Source organism: Eublepharis macularius, chromosome 1 (assembly GCF_028583425.1).
Source record: "Eublepharis macularius isolate TG4126 chromosome 1, MPM_Emac_v1.0, whole genome shotgun sequence".
NCBI lineage: Eukaryota > Metazoa > Chordata > Lepidosauria > Squamata > Eublepharidae > Eublepharis > Eublepharis macularius.
This window is the reverse complement of record NC_072790.1, coordinates 63,479,992-63,502,672: the sequence shown is the minus strand read 5'-3', so window position 1 is coordinate 63,502,672 and position 22,681 is coordinate 63,479,992. Positions and strand designations below refer to the sequence as shown.

The window sequence follows — 22,681 nt, the reverse complement described above, 5'->3', positions numbered from 1 at the left end:
AGAGGTATGCTTACAGTTGGACTACACTGCTATTATTTATCAACTAGCAATAAAGCCCATTGTTTGGAAAAATACAACAGGCCGTAGCAGTGCTTCCTCTCCTGTGCCTCTTCCCATGGCATCAGTTGAGGGAGGGAGATTGGGGAAGAGATCAGGGGGTTCCATTGTCCTCCGGCTTCAGCTGCTGCTCCCAAGGCCCCGCAGCAGGAACCCCCCCCCCCCCGGCTGCTGTGGGACCTTGGGAGGGCCTTGCCAGCATGATGAGCCTTGATGAGATGCATCCCTTTAAGTAGTTTTTTTTAAAAAAATTCCCTAAGTGATGTGGGCAAAAAGAAATAAACTAGAATATCCATGAGGCAGTGCAAGAACATGCATGAATGAATTTATCTTGATCCAGACAGCTTTGAAGCCATTACAGCACCGAGGTACACCAAAGGAGTAAGTCTCAGCACAAAATGTATATGATTTTTTTTCATTATAATAATATGTCTTTTAAGTTGGAACAGCAGCACTGCTGCCAGATTGCAATGCCGGTGATGGGGAGTCACAAATATAACAGAGGTGATGGAGAGCCAGCAGCTATGAGAAAACAAACACATTCAAAATAAACACACCTTGGACTTCAGCTCATGCAATCACTATCCATGCTTAGGATATGAGTTGAACCAACAGGTAATTGTGCATCCCTATATTTAACCATCACTTTCATTTGTATGCCCTGGTCTGGATAGCCCAGGAGAGCCTGATTTTGTCAGATCTCAGAACTAAGCAAGGTCAGCATTGGTTGGTAATTGGATGGGAGACCAGGGTTGCAGAGGGAGGCAATGGCAAATCATTTCTGTCTCTTGCCATGAAAACCTCACTAGGGGGGATCACCATAAGCCAACTATGACTTGAGGGCAGGATTTCATTCATTTTCATACGCATAGAGAATGAACTACATTGCTCTGAATGAGAGGAAAATCATGTTGAGCATGAAAACAGGAGAGCAAGATCTGAGTCCAACAGCACCTTAAAGACCAGCTAGATTTCCAGGATATGAGCTTTTGAGAGTCAAAGCTCCCATCTTCAGATACATTTAAAAGTAGAACTATATAGAGTTTTTATCCAGCCAGAAGGTGGGTGCAGTATTTAAAGTAAGGATGTAATGTATAACAATACTGTATTTAGCTTGATAGAACAGGGATTTGAAAAGCAGAAAATCAGCATATGTAATGAGACAAGAATCCAATGTCGCTATGAAAACATGAATAACTGTGAATGCAACTTCAACGAAAAATCAGGTATGTAGCTGTGTTGGTCTGCAGTAGAATAGCAAGATTTGAGTCCAGTAGCACTTTAAAAACCAACATGTTTTTCTGGGTATAAGCTTTAAATGGAGCTTTGACTCTTGAAATCTTATACCTGAAAATTTTTTGGTCTTTAAAGTGCTACTGGACTTGAACCAAGAACCAGTCACTGTCCACAGTACTGGCCCAGTCCGAAGTCTGCCCTCCCATGAGCCATCAGCCCTTCCAAGCCTGACCATTTGTTCTCTGGAGATATTTTTCTCGCCAGTAGCATTCCTTGAGATGAAATTGCACCAATTTTAATGGAATCTGCTTTCATAAAACAGGTCGAGGATTGGAACCTCAGAAGCAATTTTAAGCAGTTAAAGCTGAAATAAAATATTCTCAAGGCGAAAGCTGAAGCACAGGATAGGGGAAAATCTGGCTAAGCATATTAGGGAGAATAATGTGGCTCTTCCATTTCAGCACACCAATTTTCTGATACTGTCAGGAAAAAAGAAGTTCCATAAATAATGTATGGAAGGAAGAAAACTTGCTCCATTTTAGTATAGGCTTTCAGCCATCTTTGTGCACAATTTGAGAAGGTCTTAACAACAATGACCTCTTTTACGTAACACAAACTAATGGTGCATTAAGTGCTATTAGCAGGCAACCAGCCTGGCTAGAAAATCAGACAAGGATTTTCCGGGGTAATTCGGGTCCTCCACCATGAAGCTCTCTGGATGAACGTGGGCCAGTCATTCTCTCTCAGCCTAATCCAGGTTAGGATAAAATTGGGAATAAAAAAATTGGAGAAAGAGCAGCATACATATGTAATGTGTATATTAATACAATAATGAAAATATCTCTATTGCCAGAAATCTGTCTGAAAATGCCTGTAAAATAGGATTCAAAATCTAAAAACACCAGTAGTATCAATAGCTTTTATTAGAACCAACCTAAGTTGCCACAAAATTTGAATAAACTTTCACACTTTCCAGAAATAAAGCATAACAAAAAATGGGACAGAAGAGAAGGAGATATTGTTGAAAATGACAGAAACTCTCAGTTGGCAGATTGCTGCAGCCTTCAGAGGGAACAAAAGATCTTACGCAGACTGATTCTGCATAGTGATTCACAAGAAGTGCTCTACACTATATTCCAACTTTATTCCTTTACAAAATAGGAGTGGCTTTCTCAAACGCAACTCTTTTACTTTGCAAAATACATTAGCAGTTTACACACACTTTGGAAGATTGACCTTTTCCAGGGTCATTTCAACTTGTGAGACTCGTGAGCTGCCTTGCTTCTGACAGCCATTTCAAAATAGTGTTGTGTGCTACTGATACAACACTTTGGTTCACTTTTGCATTGGATTTTGTGCCAGCATTGCACCAGGCTGGTAAGTATTCTCCACAATTGGCACTGAGTCACAAAGTGTGTCTGAAAGAGACAAGAAAAACAATAACACATTAATATGCATAGTATACCATGAACATAGAGCATTGCACGTGGTATGGCCAGTATTCTCTCAATGTCAAAGCATACCATGCTCTCCCCCATTTCCTATCTAGGATGAACAGTCCTGGCCTACTTCACAAGGGTGTCACAAAGATTACATGAGAAAACTTCAAAGTTAGTTATCATAATCTCTAAACAAGATGAAGGAAAATGTAGCACGAATTAATACAACAGGTGCCTGTAACATTAGTTAGGCTTCAAAGCCACTTATTAGCAATTTGAATGCAAATGAAGCAAGATTAATTAAAAAACATAATACCTGATCTAGCTCCTAGACAGAAAATTTCACAGTGGCAGTTTATGTAGATTTTTAAAAAGGGAGAAGAAATTAAGATAAATAAGGACACAGTTCCTAATTAATTTCATTGAATTTGTTGCTGTATGTTATAACAGCTGCTAAGTAAAGGAGTCAAAAATAAAATAGGTAGGTCTGGATATGAGCCCTGAGAAATAAAAGGACAAATATTCAAGTATATTTGTGATATACATACCTCAGGTGCTACAGATTAATACTAGGACATAAGTATGCAAATATTATTAGTTGATTTTCTTTTCATTTTTTGCTCCCCAAATCCCATTCTTTTTGGGTATTAATTCTTTCATTTTCCATTGGTTTCAAGTGAAATGACAACCCCAGCTAACATCTTTCCTGTCTACACAATTGCAATGAATTTTTTAGGGACTGTACCACTGGCCCAACAGATCTTGCCCATCAAATTTCACATACATAGGAGAATGGATTCCTTGTTTTGTGGGCAATAGAGGCCAAAGCATATGTCAGAAGTAAATGATATGGACTTTTTCTTAATGAAAACCATAAGCAATAGAGCTTGTTAACTGGGATTTTCCTGCCTTCTTTCATTATAGACTACCCCACTTCCTGAAACTCTGCCTTCATGTTCAGGGGATCACCTCCCATATGCTGGGCACACCCTGGAGTACTAAAAGGGGAGAATTGAAAGGATTGCCTAAACCTCCTCTGACAGTCAAAGTGTCTTTCCAGTGGCTGAAAACAACCAGTTTTGATGATTTGTTGTTTCTGTGGTTCATGTGCTATAATGGTTGGAGTGCCAACCTAACCTACTTCCCAGCTGGATACAATGGAGGCAGAGAGAACAACGTACCCTCACTCCCGGAGCTCTTTGGAGGAACTACATATACCGCATATACAAATAAAATCTCTCTGTCTCTGCTGGCTCCATCTCCCTCAGAGCACACATTCCAGAAATAAAAGATCTATTATACTTTGATAACGGACTAATTGCATCCTATATGAGATATAGGATACAAAGGATTTGCCATGTTTTCTGACAAATGGATTTCTAGATGCTACAGTACTTTTTTTTTAGTTTCATGAGCCTGAACTTCAATTGTCCATAAAATCAGGAGCAGGGCATCCCCCTCACCAGCCTCTGCCCCTTGCCACTTCTCACCTGGCTGGGGGGGGGGGTCATGGGAACAGTTCAAAAACCTCCAATGTGCGCTCTCATGCACTCCGGACCATTTCTGCATCATGCTGGGAATGATGTTGAAAAAAATCATCCCCAAATGCTAGATTGACACTACCAGTTGCTTCTGTATTGCTCCAGAAATGGCATCATTCTCAGTGCAACATGGAAGTGTTCCAGAGCATGTGCATGGCACACACTCACAAGGTAGGTATCCCTGTCCACAAACACCCTGTGCCCCCTCCATCCCCCACTTTGAGCCCCTGGAGACTGGGCAACCTTAGGTCTCTCCCAATGGCTTTACATGGATGTTGAAAATCATGGGGGGGACAAGATAGAACCTTGTGGAACCCCATAGGCCAGAGGCCAAGGGGCAGAGCAGCAGTCCCCCAGTACTACACTCTGAAACCTACCCTCAAGGTAGGACTGGAACCACAGCAAAACAGTGCGTCCTGGTTCCAAGCCTGAAAGGTGTTCCAGAACAATAACGTGATTGATGGTATCAAAAGCTACTGAGAGATCATGGAGATTTAGGAGGGTTGTAATCCCCATGTCCATGTCCTGGTGTGAGTTATCCACTAGAACAACCAAGGCCATTTCAGTCCCATGATCATAAATGGCATTCTGCAGCAGAAGCAGGAGTGATTGGTGTAGAAGTAGGCAGAAATGGTGTCTGCATGTCCTGTCCTTGCAACACTATCTGCTGTTGCTGCCTTCAACCACCACCCCTTTCCATCTGTCACACTGGAACAAAATTGCCAACCATTGCACTGTGCTCTTCTGTGGCCTGGCAACTTCCTCTTTCCCTGTTGAACTATGGTGTAAAGATCCACAATGGAACAGCTTGGAAAGTATAAAAGGTTTAAAAGGGCTGAAAGGAGAAATGCAGAGCTTAGCTTCACCATTTTGAAAGTGGAGGTTAGTTCCATTTCTTCTCTGTATTCGCTGCAAGCAGATGGATGCTCTGCTTACAGATACCTCATACTTTCTCCCTGTGAGCTGTAGAAAATGTGGGTGTTATTTTTTCTGGGTCATTGGGGAAAGACCTAGGAGCCACGTCAATTGGGCACAACAATACAGCAAGGCTTCCATCTGTCAACATGGGGAAAATCCTTGTGGGGCAACAGACCCTACAAGTTCAGAATGCACTAATTTGTTGATGAAAAATATTAAGTACTTAAGAAGTCCTTTATCATCTCCTTCTGAAATGCCACCTGCCTTCCTATGTCTATAAGGACAACAGGCATTCTGTGCCTTACTCATCTTGAGATTTCTTTGTATGCTTTGTGTGTGTGTGTGTGTTCACTCTGAAAAGACAACATGATTTAACATGCTACACAGTGCTGGTAGTAACAAACAGGAGAGGGGGCAGGGTTCAGTGAAGGAGCTTCTACTTGGCATGCTGAAGGTCCCCAGGTTCAATCCCCAGCATCTCCTGTTAAAAGGATCAGGTCGTGGGTGATGTGAAAGGCGTCTGCCTCGGACTCTGGAGGACCACTGCTGTCTAATGGTGTGATGGTCTAATTCAGTAAAAGGCAGCTTCATGCCTTCAAACACCACTGCCTTGTAAATATGCATGAAAGGGCTGTGTTTACACAACAATAGGCTTATCATTAACAATAATCATGTCTTTACCTTAGTTGAGTTTAGCGGGAAAATCTCCTGGGTCTCCTCTGAGTAGACAAGGAGCCCTGCTGTGAGGGAGTGCGCAGTCTGCAAAACTTCCTCTGCTTTGATCTTTGTTTTCCTGGTGGGGTGGCAGATGAGCCTTGCTTTGTATTCGAGCAGAATGAAGCTGCAAAATTGGAATTTCAAAAAGATGCTGTTATATTGAACATAATACAGAGATGCTTTTGTTTGCTCTTGAAAACAGAGATCTGGCATTAAAAATTCAATCAGGGGGGAAATGATTAGGCTTAAATATCAATCCAATTTTCCATCCAATTTTTCCTACTATTTTGTCTTGTTGAAATAAACACATAGAAGGCATATCATGCCATTTCTATCTTCTAGTACGCATCCTCCCCGTAGCCCCGTGTGGCGCATTCTACACCTGGAATACTCTAAAACTGGCACAGCATAGGCAGCTCACTGCTCACTTTTTTGGGGCTCAAAGCACGAAGACACCCATGACTCAATCAGGGACACATGATTGTTCAATAGGAGACCAAGGAATGTAGCAGACTTCAAATCTACATTAAATAATAATAATTAGGGCCATTGACGTTCATTCCACTTTACAGGGCAAACACAAAAGGAGATATTTCTATCTTGCAGTATGAAATTCAGGACAGGTTGATCAATAGAAGATGGGGATGAAATGAAAGTTAACAGGAGAAGAGTGAATTCATGCTGAAATAACTTTTAACTTTTTAATTCAAGTAGTCAACTCTATATCTTGAGCTTCCTTAAAAAACAAGTTTCTAGTTCTTGTGGCTCAAAGAACATGAATCTAAAATGTATATTTAATGTCTCTGTAATCTAATATTGGACACACCAGTCTTTCAAGTGGCACAGGTCTTGAGCAGTCCAACAAAAATGAGGGTCACTCTAGACGTTAGTTCTTTTATGAGTTCACCACAGAGCCAACCCGCGCTCTGCACTGTCACACAGCCGCTCCGGGGAATGGCTGGGACAAAAACAGTGCCAGGGAAACAGTTTTCCCATTTCTGCTGCTGCACATGCACACCATACCTCTATGTGGTGCAGCAGAAATGGGGAAATGACTCCTCTCCGCACTATTTTTGCATGGGGAAAAAAGCTTGGGAGAAAGGCAGGAGCCCTCCCTCCCTGGTGGCAGCTTTCCAAGCCCATTTGCGCTCTCCTTTTTTATAGAAGCCATTCCCCAGAGCTGCTATCTGACTGTGCAGAGCATGGGTTGGCTTTGTGGCAAACTCATAAAAGTAGTAACATCTAGAGTGACCCTTAGTCTATATGAAAAGGAGAAACTGAATTATCACGTTCTTAGGCATGTAAGGAAATTCTAAAATGTTATCCAGTTATCCCTCATGAAATGTGAAGTCTATTACACCAAAGAAGCTACGCCAGTGATTTATTTCCAGTTTTGGTGAAAGACAAGATGTTTTAGAGATCACTCGATATTTATTTATTTATGTCGTTTATGTTTGTATGTCTGTATGTCATGTATGTCATTTGTGTCATGTATGTCTGGTAGCACCCCAGTCAGGATCCTAATGCATTCTTGTATCCATGCTACGTTTCTCCAACTGCTTTGTTAAAGTGCTCTGCTGGTGTAGGTTTCTGAGGATCATCATTTAAGTCCATTTTTCAATTCAATTCATGGAAAAGTCTGTTGCATATCACGAATAATTACTGTTCAAGCCAAATCAACCATTTGCGAAACTAAATTAGAAATATTTTAAAGATGACTTTGTAAGAGTAATATTATTAGATTTTCATTTTCATTGGGCAATGTAAGTAAAGAGCCCTGTGTAAATATTTCAAGAAGCTTGCTCAGAGCTCAACAGGAGTCAGTTCTGTAAATTGTTTTCACTGCCAAACATGGGTATACACATTCAAGGAGACTGGGTCTCTGGGGAGTTGATTAGTTTTGTTTTTTAATTCAAGGATAGTGTAGTACTGGAAAAGGTGTGTAGAAGGGCAACCAAGGGCAGAACAATCAAGAGATTGCAACTAGAGATGGGCACGATCCGCATTACGAACGAAAAAAACCCATGATAATGGCGATCGCGCGATCGTGATCTGGCGGATCGTAATTGTTCACGGCCAACTATCCAGCGGTCGGGAGAGGCCTGGATCGGGGATCCAGACACTCAGGCGCCAGCAATCTATTCCCCTGGCAACGGAGCCAGGGGAATGCCTGAACTCTGTTTGCCCTCCTTCTGTCGCCCTGGAAACCCGAATGGAAGCCCAGCTTTCCTTGATCAGCAGGGCTTCCTTCCAACCACAGAGCAGCAAAGCAGTCACCAGTTGGGAGAAGACACCCAGGGGCGGGAGGGGGAAGGGGGTGTTCTGTAGCCATGGGAACTCCAATCTCATCCCTGCAAACCCTGATAGGCAGCTCTGACAGCCAAACACAGACCTCCTGTGTTGCTGAATGGGACCCATGCTTATAAATAGCCGTGGTCTCCCAGGCTGGGTTTCACTTTCTGCGAGCAGTGGAGTGGGACAGAGCTCTTGCTTGCTACTTGCTAGCCTTTGGAGAGAGAGAGAGACTGAGAGAGTTGGCCGCCGCCACAACCCACCTTCCCACATAGCTGGGAATACCAGCGTGCCCCACTTTGGCATCGACGATCAACGATCCACGGTTCGGGAACGGGAGATGATTGGTGTGGATCGTTAATTCGAGATTGTCGCCAGCACCGAACCACGATCTGCTGGCTCGTTAATTTTTTGGGGATCGTGCCCATCTATAGTTGCAACTCTTTCCCTTTATTAAAAGGTTAAAGAATTTGGGAATTTTCAAATTAAAGAAAAGATAATTAAAGGGAAGAGGAATTATAGAAGTTTATAAAATTGTGCATGGTGTGGAAAAAAGGAAAGAGAGAACATTTTCTCCTTTCTCCCATAATAGCAGAACTTTGTATGCTCTCAGTGAAGTTGATGGGCAATAGATGAAAAGGAAGTACTTCTTCAATCAAAGTAATGAATGGCATTCACTGCCACAGGTTGTAGCAATAGGCACTAGTTTAGTTGGCTTTCAAAGGAATTAGACAAATTCATGTACGCTAACAGTGCAATCCTATGAAGAGTTACTCCAGTATAATAACAACAACATTCAATTTATATACTGCCCTTTAGGACAACTTAACACCTGCTGAAACTGGTTTACAAAGTGCATTATTATTATCCTCATGACAATCACCCTGTGAGGTGGGTGGGGCTGAAAGAGCTCTGAGACAACTGGTTGGCTTCAAGTGGAGAAGTGGGGGATCAAACCTGGTTCTCCAGAATAAAGTCCTGCTGCTCTTAACCACTACACCAACTAGCTCTCAATGGGCTTAGAGTGGCATAACTCTTCATAGGATTACACCATTTGTCTGTTAATTGCTGTTAGCCACAGGCTTACTATTCTCCTGCTGGTGGCAAGGGATCACCTGCTTCTGTGGGTGCTTCACATAGCTGCTCTGCTAGACAGGGAAAGAAAAAATGGTGGGAAATGGGGGGCGGGCAGCATTCAGATGCAGTGATGTCATTCCCTGTGTTTCCAGAAGTGACATCAGCACATTTCCAGAAGAGTGCTGGAATTTGGCCAAACTCTATAGTTAAACCATAGAGTTTTGCCCAAAACTCAAAAAAGTAACACCATGTCACTGGTGATTTAATGATGTTGCCAGTAAGCCCCCTGTGACCCAGTATATCTTCTCACCCCTGCTGACTGCCAGGGGGGACTTGGCAACCCTAGTCAGCCATAATGACTAAATGAAACTCCATGTGCAGAGGGAGTAAACATCCAAATGAGGAACAGCAACAGAAGGTCTTTACATCTACATCCTGTTTGTTGGTGTTCCAGGGGTACCTGGTAAGCCACTATGTGAAACAGGAAACAGAATGTGATGGACCATTCATCTGACACAGCATGATTGTGCTTATGTTCTTAGTTATGTAATTGTATTCTTTAACTGTGTAAGCTAGTTCTGGGAATTCCTTAGAAGGAAAGGCAACCTGGAGATTTGCTAAACCAATAATTATGCAGTGTTTCTTCCCGACTGAGTAACCCCCCTCTCCACAAGCCCTTGCTTATCTAAGATCACAGTTCATAGTGTTTGTCTTCCAAGAAGATGGTGACTCCTTCACCACTCTTTTTTTGTTTTTTGTAACAAACTGCTCATCTCCACTATTTTCTTCAGACCTCCTTTGAGATTTTGTAGCTGTATGATGCCTGTCAAAGGGGCCTGGGGAAGAGAAACAGCTCCTGTCAGGGAAAAATTTTGCTGACCCCTGACTGATGCAGACCAAAACACCAAGCTGCCATTTCCCTCTCATGACCAAAATAAAACTCAGGATTTTCCCTTAAACTGAAACAGGTTAAGCAGTAACATGCTTCGATGGCACACCTAAATGACAGTGAATTATTAAAGACACGCCTCTGAAAGGATTTAACTTGTGAATGGGAAACATATTGCTTTGTTAAATAAAACACTTTTCATCATTTGCCTTGATTTCTTCTTTCTGCTGGTTTTACCCTCTACAGTGAGCTAACAAAAACAAATCAGTTTTCATAACCTTGCATGCATTTAGAAACTGAACTGCCATTACCTCTTTGGAGCTGAGTGCTTCATTTTCTGGAATAGGCACTATTGGATGAGTGGGCTGCAAAGGATTAAAACGGCAAGAACGTTAACACGTGACACACGTAGGCCAAATTGGCATACAGTAAAAACACTTGGTATGTTGAAAGGGAGGCCAATGTGATAAAAAATAACTGTTCAGCTTTTTCAAACAGGTCTTCATGATCCAACTTCATGATTTGATGTGGAGACATTTGGTCATTAGCAAAATGTCCTTATTAGGATATGGTGCAGAGATCCTGGGAGTGTGGGTGTACAATGAATTCCTTGAGGTTCTGTACATCAATAGACACACTTATACACACTGTGGAGATCCTTTTTACTGAGGGTCAGGCTATCAGATGTGGGGCTAAGGGTGGGGAGAAGAAACACTGCAACAGTGCCACCCCCCAAAACTGCCTCTTTTCAATGTCAAATATTAGTAGAAATAAATAGCGTACATAATTATATCATTAGCACTTGATAGCCAAGTGGCCCCAATCTGTGGATACTTATATCTGAGAATCAGGACCACTTACACATGAGTAACATTTCACTACAAACTTGAGAATCACTCCAGCCTTGCAGAAAATCTTAAAAAGTTGAAATAAAAGAGGGGTCTTAAAAAAAACCCAAAATATGATCAGCATATTTAACTCCTTGTGGCTGCACAGAAACTGCCATCTTGAAGGGAACTGCTGCTGCCACTGAGGCAGTCAAAATGGGTGCACAAGCGCTGGAGCTCAGGACAGCATTTCAGACCAGCCTCTGCCCAGGGAAGAGACAAAGAGCATATCAGAGACTGAAGATGCTGGAGGAGGAAGGGGACATGGGGACAAGAGGGAGTCAAGAAAACAGCAAAATCAGAAGAGCTGCAAGGGGGAAGGAAAAGAGTGGATGGGGAGGATGAGACAGGCAAGTGGGAGTGAGGGAAGGAATCAAGAAAAGGAGCAAAGTGGTGTAGGATGTGATTGTGAAAGGAGGAGGGGGAATTGCAATAGGTTGGGGAGGATGCATCCCCATGAGTCCTTGCAGACCCATCAGTTGTATAAACAGAGTCATGGAAAAGATCCAGTTTGATATACCATGCCCTAATATTATCTTGCGTGCTCCCTATTTCCCAGCAGGAAGACATTTCAAAAGCAGCAATATTGGGTAAGCTTACATGGGGCGGGGATGGAGGAGGGATAAAAAATTTCTTTTACATCAGCCTTAGAATTAAAACTGTATATGTTACATTGCCTGCAGCATACATGATGATGATTTAAAAATAGTGAAAGGACTGCACAAGTGGGAAATATTACTAAAAGTGGTATGTTTAACATAGCTGTGATGATGTAGTGCACTGGTTAAGCATCTGTTTTGTATGCAGAAGGTTCCAGGATCAATCCCTGTTATTATTTATTTATTTGAATTTTAGCCCCCCCCCCCTCCCCGTGAACAGGCTCAGGGTGGGGTAAAATAAAATGCTCAATGAACTTTTAAAATATATAAATATATATACATAAGATTTAAAATACAAAAAACATAAATACATAAATACCTAAAAGAGCATATCAGATGGTGGCCCCCTCCAATTTCCCTAATCTGAACATAACAAACCAAGAGGAGTGGTTGGGGGCCATAGTTTGATCATATTCTGGTGACAGCGCTTATGGGGGGCAGATGACTTTGTTGCCCCCCTGGCGGGATACCGGTAGGGAGGCACCTTGATAAACCAATGATATGAATCAGCAGCTCTTTGCAGTCATTACAGTTTTTACGCTCCTACTTTACATACCAGGAAAGTGCACAACACATCATTACCATTTTGTGTGAATAGGGCATGAGATCAGAAAGCCAGGTTTGTTGCAAATATGTGTTTGCATGTATCAGAGCTTTAAAGTACCATACTGAATGGCAATCATGGATATGGAGGGGGGGGCAGAATCACAGCTACCATGATCTCCTGGTAAGTGATAGTCTCTCTCTCCCTACACAAGATGCCGGGGTGCATATCTGTCAAGTGTTGGGAGACACAATGTTAGTCAGGAAATGTAGTTTTAAAAGACAGAGCCTGCAAAGGTTGCTCTGGAGGGGATGGATTCTCTTATAGCCTTCCGTTGCCTCCATGTGCTGGAGCTTTTACCCTGCTGCCTTTGCTGCGTAAAACTTTGAATTAACTGAGCCTTGGCAGGGCAAAGGCTCCAGAAGGGGAGATGCCAGAGGCAGTGGAGAGCTGTGAGAGAATCTGTCCCCGGCTAACATTGCGTCTTCCGACTTGTGAAGAACATGTGTCAAAAGTATTGTGTAGAGAGATTCTGAGTTAGGACTGCCAAAACCATAATAACTGAAAAGACTGTTGCATTTCTTTAAAGAAGAGATAGGGAACATTAACAATTATCTAGCTCATTATGAAAAAGGAAGTATGTCAAGTCAAAATGTAAAATATATGACTTAACTCTGAAAAACTAACCAATTGTCTCAGTCTCCTGTCTCAACTAGTTATTCTTTGCCATAGTTCTTGACTCAAGGGCTGTGACTAACAAAGATTGCACAACAGATTAATGAGATCTTTGTTCCTTTATCATAAAAGAGGGAGCTGTGTTTGTGTTTGCTACTTTTATGGTTCTATAGATCACCTTGCTGTCAGAGCCTTAATCTGGGGCTTTCTGAAGAGTATTTATAATGTGCTCTTTTCAGTCCCTTCAGAAGCTGTATAGCATTTATATCAAGGGGTAAGCCCATCAGTTGGCATAAACCACAGCAACCAACTGTGCTTGTCCTTTTCTTTTAATTAAATTAGTTTGTTTAACCTTTTGACTCTTTAAATAATAACATGCTCCAGGCATTTGAGACACACAGGTCCATTTCTTCCTGATAGGAAAGAAAAATCATGCAATTAATGTCTGCAAAATGTTTGTGTATAATAGTCTATTAAAATGTTCAGCCCGTCACAAGAAGTGAACTTTGTTTTTTGCTTTATTTTGTGTGTGGTGGAGAGAGCCCTCAAGTCAGAGTTGACTTATGGCAAGTCCTAGTAGGGTTTTTGTGGCAAGGGATTAACAGAGGTGGTTTGCCATTCCCTGCCTCTGCAACCCTGGTCTTTGTTGGAGGTCTCCCATCCGATTACTAACCAAAGCTGACCCTGCTTAGCTTCTGAGATCTGACAAGAACAGGCTCACCTGGCATATCCAAGCTAGGGGTTTGTTTTGTAGTGGTTTCTTAATTGCCATTCTAAAGTTGGAAAGGTTTTTCCAGACTCTCTTTTGAAGCTTGGGCAATGTCTCTCCAGCTTGTTTGCCAACTAGATGAATTTGGACATTTCCCTTTGTCTAGCCCCTTCTAGCTATGCTATAAATTCCTTGCATAAGTGTTTTGCTGATTGTTGAAATGTTCCTATTTCCTGCACCTAGATGGATGGGCAGCATCCATAAACTACTACCGATCAATCATTCATAGGTTCTTGGGCTCAATTACCTTACTGTGCTTTACTGTCTATGATATGATGAAAGACTGAAGAGTTAGAGACTATTCAGTTTTGAAAAAAGTCAGCGAATGGGGGCCATGGTAGAGGTTTGTAAAATTATGCATGGGGTAGACTAACTGGACTAAACTCACTGGACTCAGGTTTAGGACAGACAAAATGAAATTCTTCTCAACAAGTAGTTAATTTGTGGAATTCGCTGCCAGTGGATGCAATGATAGTCATAAGCAAGAAAAGGTCTTTTGCATCACCTGAGCTTTAAAAAGTTGTAAGACAGATTCAAAGAGGACTAGCCCTGGTGAGTATGAGGAGGCTTCATATACAGAGGCAGTTAACTTCAGAAGCAGTGTCCTAGGAAGCAATGTCAGGGGAAGGCCCTGCCCTCTGTGCCCGGTTTGTCAGCCCTCCAGGGTTCTTCTAACATTCTTATTGGCCATTTTGGATCACTCTCTCATTGGCTAAAAAGTATACATTTGCCAGGGAATTCAAAATGTACATTTCAGTTCCCTGGTATATTTAAATAATTGGTTCTTTTGTTTGGGACACAGGACCAGCAGCTTGGTTTTAAATGATGTTCAAAGAATTGTGGAGCCCAGCCAGAATGACTGGATTTTTTTGCTGCTTCTCTATTAGAAGCAAGCTGCACAGCCTGAAATTATCTTAGAAATAGCTTCAGGCAAAGGGATATAACAAGCTTTAGAATTCTACTTGTATTTTTTTTGTTACTCCAGGCGGTGTAGAAACGTTTGTATTTTTCTGTTTCTTTTATATCTGTATTCCATTTTCAGATGTTTTCAAACATTTTAAATGCTCTACAGATTCCTAGTTTTATAATAAACACCTTTTCGTTATGAATATGGCAGTGTTGTTCACATTATGCCTGTCGGCATCCATGCTTTGGCTATACAAGCCAGGTTGTATGTATAAAGAAACCCTCTTGAGAAGTTTCACTTATCAGACAATTTTTATGATCATTTACTCTCTGCAACTATATTTCCTGATAAACAGATGGTAATTACAAAGAAGAATGTAGGAATCCAAATCCCCAAACCCTGCAGAACTCTAGGACTGTATCTGCTATAATTAACATCCACTGCTTTAAAAAGCAACCATAATCTGTATTAGTCAGCGGAACTGGGGAAACTAGACTGAAAAATTATCACATAAGCTTTATTTTCTTTAGAAAACATTGCAACACGGAGGCCTCTGCAAATAGTATTTTGCAACATTGCACTTTCCCATAGTTTTCTAGAAATAAGAATACACCTAGCCTAACCTGGGACTGCCATTAATTTAACAGGCTGCCTTCCCCTTTATTTGTTTGTTTGTTTGTTTGTTTGTTTGTTTGTTTATTGTGTGCCTTTCTCACTGAGATCCAAGTCAGATTACACAATGCAAGTTAAATACAATATAATCAACAGCTACGACATTCACTGAGCAAAGTGCACAGGACACAAAGGGTAGTCTCTTCCTTCAACTTTTTGTGAATACTATAAATGGCTCCATAAGTCCCACTGTGGTAGGGCATGAGGCAAGGAATCAAAGAGACACACAATGCATGTGACATGTGAGACACAGTGCATGACAACACACTGACCACCCATGCAGCTGTCTGACCATCCCCAGGCAGCGCTGAGAAGAACCCTCAGAACACAGTCAATTAGAAGCATTGATGAAAAGCAGTCTTCTACTCTGAGCATTTGCACAGCACCACCCCCACCCCCGGTTGATACAGAGAGCACAGACAGACAGAACCTCTAGTGGGCCAGACAAGGTCCACTGATAGAGCCTTCAATGGATGTACTGGTGTGGACCAGCCGTGGCCATGCTAAGGATTTCATGACTTGCCCAAGAGCACCTCCTCTGCCTTGCTGATATGAAACCAACCCCAAGACAAAAGCTATTTGATGATTAACTTTAAAGGAAACTCATCATATTATTCAGCCTTAAAGGACCCCATTTTTATCCCACCATGTTAATACACCAAGTTCTCTTTGAAAATATGTCTTCAAAGCGAAGAATCACTTTTTTTTTGTTCAAAAGCGTTTTGTGCATATGCCTTCAAATGGAAGGCATGCTTGGCTTGAGGTTGTTTCTGCTTAGCGAGTCTCATTGCGTAGTGGTGTAATGAACATTAATGCAATGAAAAGCTAATCTGGTTAAATCAAACACTATATTATTAGGTCAGGAGTTCATTTAAGATTAAAATGGAAGATACTAACGGAGAAAGAGCTATTTTTCATTGCTGAAAAGAAAACGCTTTCTAAAATGCAAAATCTAAGGAAAGTTTTTTTAAAAGAGATGCTTATAAAGAACAGTACAGCTGTTAGTCCAGTCATACAAGGATGTTTAAATGTTTTTAAAACAGACAGAAGTTAAATATATATCATGAATTTCACATCATTTGTATGCATCCAACCTTTTCTGTATAATCTTTAGTTTATTGTTCAGCCTTTGTGATTCAATAATAGTGCTAGAATGGGAGAAGATTACTTACCTATGAAAGGGATGTTGTTGAAATGACTTAACACCCACCCCCGGCATAGTTTCTTTCCTCCTCAAATCTAGTACGTTTATACCTGCATTTTTGCCGACACATTCAGGGACGCACACACGGCTCCCTGTTTTTCCATTTTATCCCTTAACGACCCTCTTGAGGTAGGGCACATGAGAGGTGGTGGCTGCCTTGCCTGACAGCCTGATCTCCCAGCAAACTTCAAGACTGGAGGTCAGAACCTGATTCTTTCCACTCCAAGCCTGAAGGCACTAAAATATCTCTGCCCATCTAGAAGATATAAATTGTAGGTTTGTTGCAGCCTCAGTTTGCATTGAGGCTGTGGAGGGAAAGGAGAAGGAGGGTAACCTTTCAAGCTTTGTTAGTTGCTTTAATCAAAAAGAGGTTTACCACTCTGAGGTTAGCATTTTAAACGGGGGAAATACATCCTTCAAAAGCACATTTCCCCCCCTCTTTAAAATGCTGACAAAGCAGGGACCCTGATTTCAATTCATCCACCGGAGTGAAGTGTTAAACTCTGACACTGCATCTGATGGGGGCATTCTTAAGTATTATGGGCAGAGAAAGCACTTCCTATTCTGGGCTGTATTTCAGTAGTGACTCTAACAGCTGCCCCTACTGGGAGCTCCCTAGGGATCCAATGGGTGTCCATGGGAAGTTGCAACAACAGCATATCTCAGAAAGTCGCTCTAAGGACAAATAAAGATTCTAAAACACTATTTCATATTATTAGCAACCAGACCGTACCTGTGTCTTCTTTAATAGAAGTCATATTGCTGGACTTTCAAAGAGATGTACTTCCAAACGAAGTGCCTAACTGTATGTGATGCTGGGAGGTCCATGAATGGAGCTCCCTGTATTTTTATTTCTAAAAAAATCAAGTGCACAGAACCCTGATTGGAATCAGGACCATGGGGCAAATGAAGGGGTTTAAACCTCCATCCCTGTGCTGTTTTCCCAACTTGAAATGGCTGGGAAGGGATTGTTTGCCCCATTGGGGTAAAATAAGGCAAACAGTGTCCTCCTGTGTGGCTGTTTTAGGTTGGGAAGACTTAAGACCCTTCCCTTAATGCCTTCACATTCCTGGATTTTTAGAGAAAAAGCAGAGAGTTCCAGTCTTTGTCAGTATCTCATGTAATTGATCCCTAAGCCTTCTCAGGATTGCTGTCTGAAAGTGCAATACATGTCCCTAATAAAAGTCATGGGGAGTTTTATATGATATGATTTCCCTCAGACATTGCTTTTTTCCCTCAGCAGACCCACAGGAAGGAGAGTTCTCTCACCTTATTATACAAAGCATTGTGACGGTAAGGGCTATAAGAGTTGTCATATGTATCACCAAAGATGGAACCCAAATGACTGAATGGTCCAGGAGTTAGCAAGTCAGCATGAGAGATGACCTGGGGGTATAACGGGGACTTAGTTGGAAAGTTCGGTTTAGTATGAAAAAAAGGATGAGAAAGAGATGACTCCTGGAAGAAAAAGAAGTAGACAAAGAGATCGGTTAATGGACAACTTGAGATATAAAGAGCAGAAGGCCAATTCGCTTACATTTCAAAAGATTAATCATTATTAGCTTGTTAATAATTGTGAAGAGTATGATTTGGCTGACATTAATACTGTTAATATGTAGCAGGTTATGGATATACAATTATGATGCCTTTTTTAAAATCTCTAACTTGAAACCTATTATGTTACTTCAATGGTACCTTTTTGAGTGGACATGATTGCTTGTTAGGTACTTTGGCAGAAAAAGAGTAAAGATGCAACAAAAATAGCTGTTGAATTCCTAGTTTTTTGACCTCATTGTTTTCATTTCCAGCCTAGCAAGCTTCATTTGTCTCTTGTACACTCAAAGATAAACTACTGTAATGGAGTTTGGGCGCCCTTTCCCTTTGACTGCACAAAGAGCAGATCGTTTGTTGATGGAAGCTGGCCTTGAATGCTATTTAACCTGCACTCCCACATGGGATTAGTCTTGTATACAAGCACTCCTTCAACAGTATCTAGTACATTTGTTGCTGTGGTGGATTGGGGCCTCTTGTCAACTATGGTTTTTCCCCTCTCACATTTACTCATGTATATCTATACCTACCAGCTTTCCAAGCCACTTCATGTGTCTGATGAAGTTGCCTACAAAAGCTCACACTAGAAAACATGGTTATTCTTTAACAGATCAGTTTGTCATGTTTGCGTCAACAGACTCTAGACGCATGCATGTGTTTGCCACTGTGGTCCCAGACAATAAATAAAGCCCTACCATTTCGTATTTAATTTTTAATTAGTATTTCTCTTTGGAATAAAATTGAGCAGGCAGAAAATTGTTCACCATCTGGCCTAGTCAGTTTCAGGACTCTATTGACTTAGTACAAATGAATCCTTCCAGCCTTTCCCTCAGAGAGCACGACATGTTATGGAAGTGTTTTATTTATTTATTTACAAAATTTATATCCCACCTTTCTTCTCTCATTGGGACGAACAAAGCAGTTAGATTAAAAATATGCATAATAAAAACACATCTTAAAAGCCATTAAAACGAAACAAAGACACATTAAAACAATTAAAGAAAGCTAAAATATGCATACAAATACATAAGAACAACAAAATATAGGGCAGGAAGGAGGAATCATGGAGAGAACACCAGATGGAACAATAAAGTTTTCATCCGCTGGGTGAAGATGGCAACCCAGTCAAGTCTCCCTGGAGACAAAGTTGCAGAGTTTGGGTGACACAACTGAGAAGGCCCTTTCCCTGGGTTGCCATTTGCTTAATTTCAGAAAAGCAGGCCTCAGAATACAGCAGTAGGGTTGGGTAAGTTCATAAGGGTGTAGGCAATTCTTCCGATACGTTGGTCCCAAGCCAAATAGGGCTTTAAAGACCACCACCTTGAATTATAGTATGGAAACAAATTGGGAGCTGGAGAAGACAGGCCAAGACTGGAGTAATAGGGTCCCTATGATGACCCATTCCAGTCAGTATTGTAGCTGCAGCATTCTGCACTTCTTGAAGTTTCCAGTTTTCAAGGTCAGCGCACCTAGAATGCATTGCAGTAATATAATGTAACCAGGGAATGTACCACAGTGGCCAGATCTTATCTGCCCAGGAAAGGCCACAGTTGGCTAGCAAGTCAAAACTGGTAAAAGGCACTTCTGACCACAGCTGCCACCTGCTTATCCAGCAGTAGGTCTGGGTCCAAGACCGCCACCAAACTTCAGACCTGTTCCTTCAAGGGGAGTACAACTCCATCAGAATAGGCAATACCAAGTCAGACCTTCCACTCACCAGTAGCACTTCTTGTCAGTTTATTAGCCCTCATCCACTCCAAAACTGCCTCCAGGAACAGGTTCAGGGATTTCTACAGCCTCCCTGGGATCAGCCAAAACCACTATATAGTACTGACTATCATAACCCAGCCCAAATTTCTAGATGACATTACCCAGAGATTTCATGTAGATTTTTGAAAAGCAGAAGGGACAAAAATGAATCCCAGCAGGACCCCACAAGATAAAAGGCCAAGGGGCTGAACAGCCGTCCCTCAGCACCACCTTCTGAAATTACCCATTTCTAACCCAAAAGGCAATCCAGAAGGATACCATGATTGACGGTATGAAAGCCACTGTTCCAGGAGAATCAACAGAGCTGTACTCCCTCTGTCCATCTCCTGAAGTGGGTCATCCACCAGAGCAACCAAGTATGAAACCAGATTTGAAGGGATCTAAATAATGCACTTCATCCAGGAATGCTTGAAGTTGTCCAGCTGTCAGCCCGTTCAGTCAAATTGTTTAAGAATGAAATAGTGAAGTCTGGCAGATAATTACTGAAATCTTCTGGGTCCAAGGTACACTTCTTTAGTAGTGGATGCACTACAGTCTGTTGCAAAACTAAGACAACTACCCATTATCTCAAGGAGGCATTAACTGCATCTCAGACCCAGTCCATCAACCCCCCAGGAAATTTGAATATTCAGAAAGTATTCTTACAAGCAGGTGATAGGCCTCAAACCTCCAAGGATGCTGTCCCCATCTTCAGACTGAATAAACTGAAAAGTATCCCCAACAACTGGATAAGTCGGCACCCTGGAACCATTTGACCCTGTCACTGCTGATGTAGAGTCCGGGTTGGTACAAAAGTAAGAGATTTTATCAGCAAAGTGTTTATACGCACAGCTATTTTGTGAGGTAGGTTAGCCTGGTAGTGGAGCCAAGTCACCCAGGGGCCTGGTGATTGAAGACCAAAACAAAGAGACATGGGATATTTTGTCGAAGGCTTTCACGGCCGGAGAACGATGGTTTTTGTGGATTTTCCGGGCTGTATAGCCGTGGTCTTGGCATTGTAGTTCCTGACGTTTCGCCAGCAGCTGTGACTGTCATCTTCAGAGGTGTAGCACCAAAAGACAGAGATCTCTCAGTGTCACAGTGTGGAAAAGAAGTTGGCAGGTAATTTATATCTACTTAGGAAGGTGGGGTTGGGCTGAGTCATCCTGTAAGAGCTTCCCAGGGTGTGGAATGCTAATAGAATGCCAATGCTTCACTGTATCCTGAGGAGGTTCTTTTGCATATGGATTGGTGCTCGATATGCTAACCTTATCTGCAGGGCTATTGTAAGATGTAGAGTATTTTGTTAGCCTGGTGTTTTTTAGGACTGAAAACCATGCTGTATTCATTCTTAAAGTCTCTTCTTTCCAGTTGAAGTTGTGCTTATGCTTATGAATTTCAATGGCTTCCCTGTGCAATCTGATGAAGTAGTTGGAAGTGTTGTCCAGTATTTTAGTGTCCCGGAATAGGATACTGTGTCCTGTTTGGGTTAGGCTATGTTCAACCACTGCTGATTTTTCCGGATGGCCAAGTCTGCAGTGTCTTTCATGTTCTTTTATTCTTGTCTGGATGCTACACTGTGTGGTCCCAATGTAAACTTGTCCACAGCTGCAGGGTATGCGGTATACTCCTGCAGAGGTGAGGGGGTCTCTGTCTTTTGCTGATCGTAGCATCTGTTGTATTTTTCTGGTGGGTCTGAATACTGCTTGAAGGTTGTGCTTTTTCATAAGCTTTCCCATCTGACCAGTGATTCCTCAAACAGGACACAGTATCCTATTCCAGGACACTAAAATACTTGACAACACTTCCAACTACTTCATCAGATTGCACAGGGAAGCCATTGAAATTCATAAGCATAAGCACAATTTCAACAGGAAAGAGACCTTAAGAATGAATAGAGCATTGTTTCCAGTCCTGAAAAATACCAGGCTAACAAAATACTCTATACCTGACAATAGCCCTGCAGAGAAGATTAGCATATCAAGCACCAATCCATATGCAAAAGAACCTCCTCAGGATACAGTGAAGCCTCCCTCCATTAGCATTCCACACCCTGGGAAACTGTTACAGGATGACTCAGCCCAACCCCACCTTCCTGAGTAGATATAAATTACCTGCCAACTTCTTTTCCACACTGTGACACTGAGAGATCTCTGTCTTTTGGTGCTACACCTCTGAAGATGCCAGTCACAGCTGCTGGCAAAACGTCAGGAACTACAATGCCAAGACCACAGCTATACAGCCCAGAAAATCCACAACCACCATGGGATATTTTGATTTTTACTTAAAATCATCCATGGGGGGTAGCAGCAACTAGATGATAACAGAGTAGGGTGGCCAGCCTCCAGGAGATCTCCCGGAATGACAACTGATCTCCAGGCCACAGAGATCAGTTCACCTGGAGAAAATGGCTGGTTTGGAGGGTGGACTCTATGGAATTATACCTTGCTGAGGTTCTTCCTCTCCCCAAACCATAATTTCTCTAGGTTCCACCCCCAAAATCTCCAGGAATTTCTGAACTTGGAGCTGGCAACCCTATAACAGAGGCACTACTAGGAAAGATATTTTTAACTCTTTCCCTCTCCAATGTCGGTTCCCTGATCTAAGTCCTTCAAAGCTGCTATTATCTCTGCTGAACAAAATAAATAAATAAGACAAATGAAATAGGGCTTTGTGGGGGTGATATAGCTTGGGGAAATGGGGTGGGGAAAGGGTTGAATGCTCTCCTCTCCCAAGTTCCAGTTGAATTTGCAGTTCTAGCAGCTGTTTTTAAAATAAATATCAAAGTATATGAAGATCAAGTCTTCAGTTTCCCATGCCACACCTGTGTTGGTCCTGAGGAAGATTTGGAACCCTCATCTCCCGCCATATGAGCAGTAGCCATTGACGTGGTCCAAG

At 41.9% G+C, this 22,681-nt stretch overlaps 1 protein-coding gene across 5 annotated transcripts in view; it reads right to left on the bottom strand.

Annotated features, from left to right (window-relative positions):
• Positions 1-2,198: 2,198 nt before the first annotated feature.
• MLIP (muscular LMNA interacting protein) overlaps positions 2,199-22,681 on the bottom strand; it is a 106,052-nt gene continuing 85,569 nt past the window's right edge. For 3 of the 5 annotated variants that reach the window (XM_054981671.1, XM_054981514.1, XM_054981597.1), the window contains exons 13-16: positions 17,753-17,941; positions 10,478-10,531; positions 5,873-6,032; positions 2,199-2,711 (exon numbers count right to left, since the gene is read on the bottom strand). In XM_054981671.1, coding sequence (XP_054837646.1) covers positions 5,874-6,032; positions 10,478-10,531; positions 17,753-17,941 — 402 coding nt within the window. In that variant the 3' untranslated portion in view covers positions 2,199-2,711; position 5,873. The remainder of the gene's footprint in view (positions 2,712-5,872; positions 6,033-10,477; positions 10,532-17,752; positions 17,942-22,681) is intronic. The other 2 variants (XM_054981752.1, XM_054981837.1) reach the window with 2 other exon arrangements.